Genomic DNA, 3,125 nt, shown 5'->3' with positions numbered 1-3,125 from the left:
TCAAAATATAATGGTTTACCTATATGATACCACACTGTGATAACATTTGTAAATTACTTAGTTAACAAGTTGTATGTGAAATAGTTACTAAATTTAAAACAGAGATTATCTATTTTTACATTAATTGCTGTGGTTGTCGTAAAATGCATGTAACAAGAGTTATATTTGGTTAAGAAAATTACTAATGATATAATTAATTAGTAATAAAGACTATTCAACTAATACTAATTCTGTGAGCCTAGGTAAGGTAAAAATCTGCATTTGGAGAGCATGTTGTGACCTATTACCTACTAGAGCAAAATTATGCTCTAAAGGTTACACGGGGGATCTACATTGTCTACTGTGTGTACATCAATATGAAGACAATTCTCATGTCTTTTGCAAGTATCCAAGTGCAGTTTCGATACTTACAGCTCCACAATTTAATTTAGGCAGCAGCTTGCTACCAAGTATTGATTTTAGAGAGTGGAAGTTAGACCACGCATTGCATCTGCAACAAAACTTTTGTTTGAGAAGCTTATGATGGTTCTATGGTCTCTGTGGAAGAATAGGAATGGCAAGCTTTGGAATGATACTTGTCAACCTGCACATGTGTTGATGTTAAGTTCATTGGCCTGGCTTGATGAATTCTGCAAAGCTAGGCAAATGGAAAAGAAGCCAACAGTTAGGGCTAAAACCTCCTGGACACTTGCACCTGATGGCCAATGGAAGCTCAATGTGGATGGAAGCTTCTTACCAAGCCTCACTCATGGTGGAACTGGAGGTGTTCTTAGATATGGTACATGTGATTTTAAAGCAACCTTTGCCAACCATGTTACTTTAGTAGCCTCGACAAAGCATACGGAACTGATTGCCATCCGAGATGGCTTGAAGCTACTGCAAGACTTGCAAGCTGAAAATGTTATTGTGGAGTTGGATTGCCTTGAAGTGGCGGCTGACATTGTTGATCTGCAGGCCCTTCATATTGCCGAAACTGGTATCATTGATGATATTCGAGGCAGTTTAGAGATCTTGCACAATGTTCGAATCAATCATGTATCTAGGTCCGGTAACATGGTGGCACATCGACTTGCAGCTGCCATAGCATATGAAGCTGATATATCATAGTGTAGTGTGGCATGATCAATCTCCTACATGTATTTTAGATGTTCTAAACTCAGATTGTAAGCAACCTTAGGGTTCCTTCATCAATAATATACCATTGAATAAAATAAAATAAAATAAAATATCCGTGAGCCTAGGTTAGAATGTTTTTGTTTTTAATAAGGAAAAAATGTAATTGTCAAGTGTGTAATTGTCAATTGATAATCAAGCATTAATCCGCTAATGAAAAAATTAATTAGTAATAAAGATTATTTAACTAATAGTAATTCGGTGAGCTTAGGTTAGAAGGTTTTTTTTTTTTTTTTCTTAAAAAGAAAAAAAAACGTAATTGATAATTAAACAATAATTGGCTAAGGGCTAAACAAGTTACCAAATTTTAAATATTTTGAAACATTGGATATATTACTAATCCAATGGTCCAAAAAATTTAACAAAATGGGGGTATGACAAGCACCCGGGTACCTAAGAAAATTCCACCTAATTTCATGTGAATTTCCGAATTAAGGAACTTTGTAGACTACTGATGTTAGTATCTGAACCCACTGCAGCTCCAGTAGACGAAAAGGATCTTGATCGAATTGCCCATCTATGCATCTCATCATGCATGGTGCATTCGTCCAAATAAAATTGTCTTACGTTGATTGATATGTACATACCTCCATTAGTATGGAGGGTTTGCTATATCACGAAGTATAAGTAACACCCTCTTAATGGGTCCACAAGTCATGGTGAGACCCAACCACGATATGAATCTCGTACCCTGACGTCCAAGGTACGCCATGATAGTCGGAAGTGGCCAAGACCTCACCAGAAAGCCACCTTCCCAGCCTTGCCAAGTTGCCTCCATAATAACCTTTCAAGACTAGAAAGGGGACTTCTTGTCCCACATTAGAAAACATGTAAAGGAAGGAGCCTCCCTTCTCTAAAAAAAAAATTGGACTAAATACTGTTTAGTCTTTGAGCTTTTGACCATAAAACACTTCAGTCTCTGGCCTTCTAATTTCACATGTTTAGTCCTTGTACTTTAAAATTTCAGACCTATAGGTCCTTGCCGTCTAAAACCTCAGTTAAGTCGCGGAAAAATGTCTATTATGCCCTTAGTTCTTTTTTTTTAAATAAATTTATTCTTTTCTCTTTTTTTATTTATTCTTTTATTCTTTTTCTTTCTTTTTATCTCTTCTCCTCCACCCCCTACGAGGAATGATGAAGAAACAAACAGAAAGAAAGGGAAAAAAAATCCTTTTCCAAAAAAATAAAATAATTAATTAATTAAAAAAAAAACTGAGGGCATAATAGATATTTCACCACGACTTAACGGAGGTTTTAGACCGCAAGGACCTATTGGTCCGAAATTTTGAAGTACAAGTACTAATCGTGTGAAATTAGAATGTCAAGGACTGAAGTGTTTTATGGTCAAAAGCTCAAGGACTAAACAGTATTTAGTCCAAAAAAATAATAATAATAAAATAAAATAAAGACTTATTCCCACTTACTGATCAACATCTCATTACAACTTTTATAATCCTATTGGGTCGCAAGGCCCAAATACTAGTTTAACATTTCAAGTGGATGTAGTCTTCTGCTAAGGTGGGAGACAAACCATTATACATCGTGTCTCTCACTCTCTCTCTCTCTCTAAAGCTAACTAGCGCCTTCAATTCTAACGTTAACATGTCGCCTGTGGGAATACTCGTGTTGGTGAGGCTAGCTGTCAATACAATTATGTACAGCTAGCTGTCAATACAATTATGTACAGTTTATCTTCGTTAGCTTTTAAAGCACTAGCAAGGCGATAGTTCAATGGGTTGTACTCCTACTATCACTTTAATGAAGCTTCTGCCTTGGCCTCAACATATTATTTTGTGAGCACTTGGAGCTACAGACTCACACATTAACTTGTGCAAAAATGAGCATATTCAGCTACTTAAATTACATATCAAAGCAAACGTCCACATTGCCGCTATGTATCTGTATCTATGTATGTCAAATGGTTATCTCACTTATGCCATATGATTAATACA

At 35.9% G+C, this 3,125-nt stretch overlaps 1 protein-coding gene across 1 annotated transcript; it reads left to right on the top strand.

The window, feature by feature from the left end:
• Positions 1-522: 522 nt before the first annotated feature.
• On the top strand, positions 523-1,107 carry LOC112164102. The gene has a single exon (XM_024300339.1). The coding sequence runs from the start codon at positions 523-525 to the stop codon at positions 1,105-1,107; it is 585 nt and encodes a 194-aa protein (XP_024156107.1).
• The last annotated feature ends 2,018 nt before the right edge of the window (positions 1,108-3,125 follow it).

This window comes from Rosa chinensis, chromosome 5 (assembly GCF_002994745.2).
Source record: "Rosa chinensis cultivar Old Blush chromosome 5, RchiOBHm-V2, whole genome shotgun sequence".
NCBI lineage: Eukaryota > Viridiplantae > Streptophyta > Magnoliopsida > Rosales > Rosaceae > Rosa > Rosa chinensis.
Note: the sequence above shows the minus strand (reverse complement) of the source record. Positions and strands in the feature narration are given on the sequence as shown.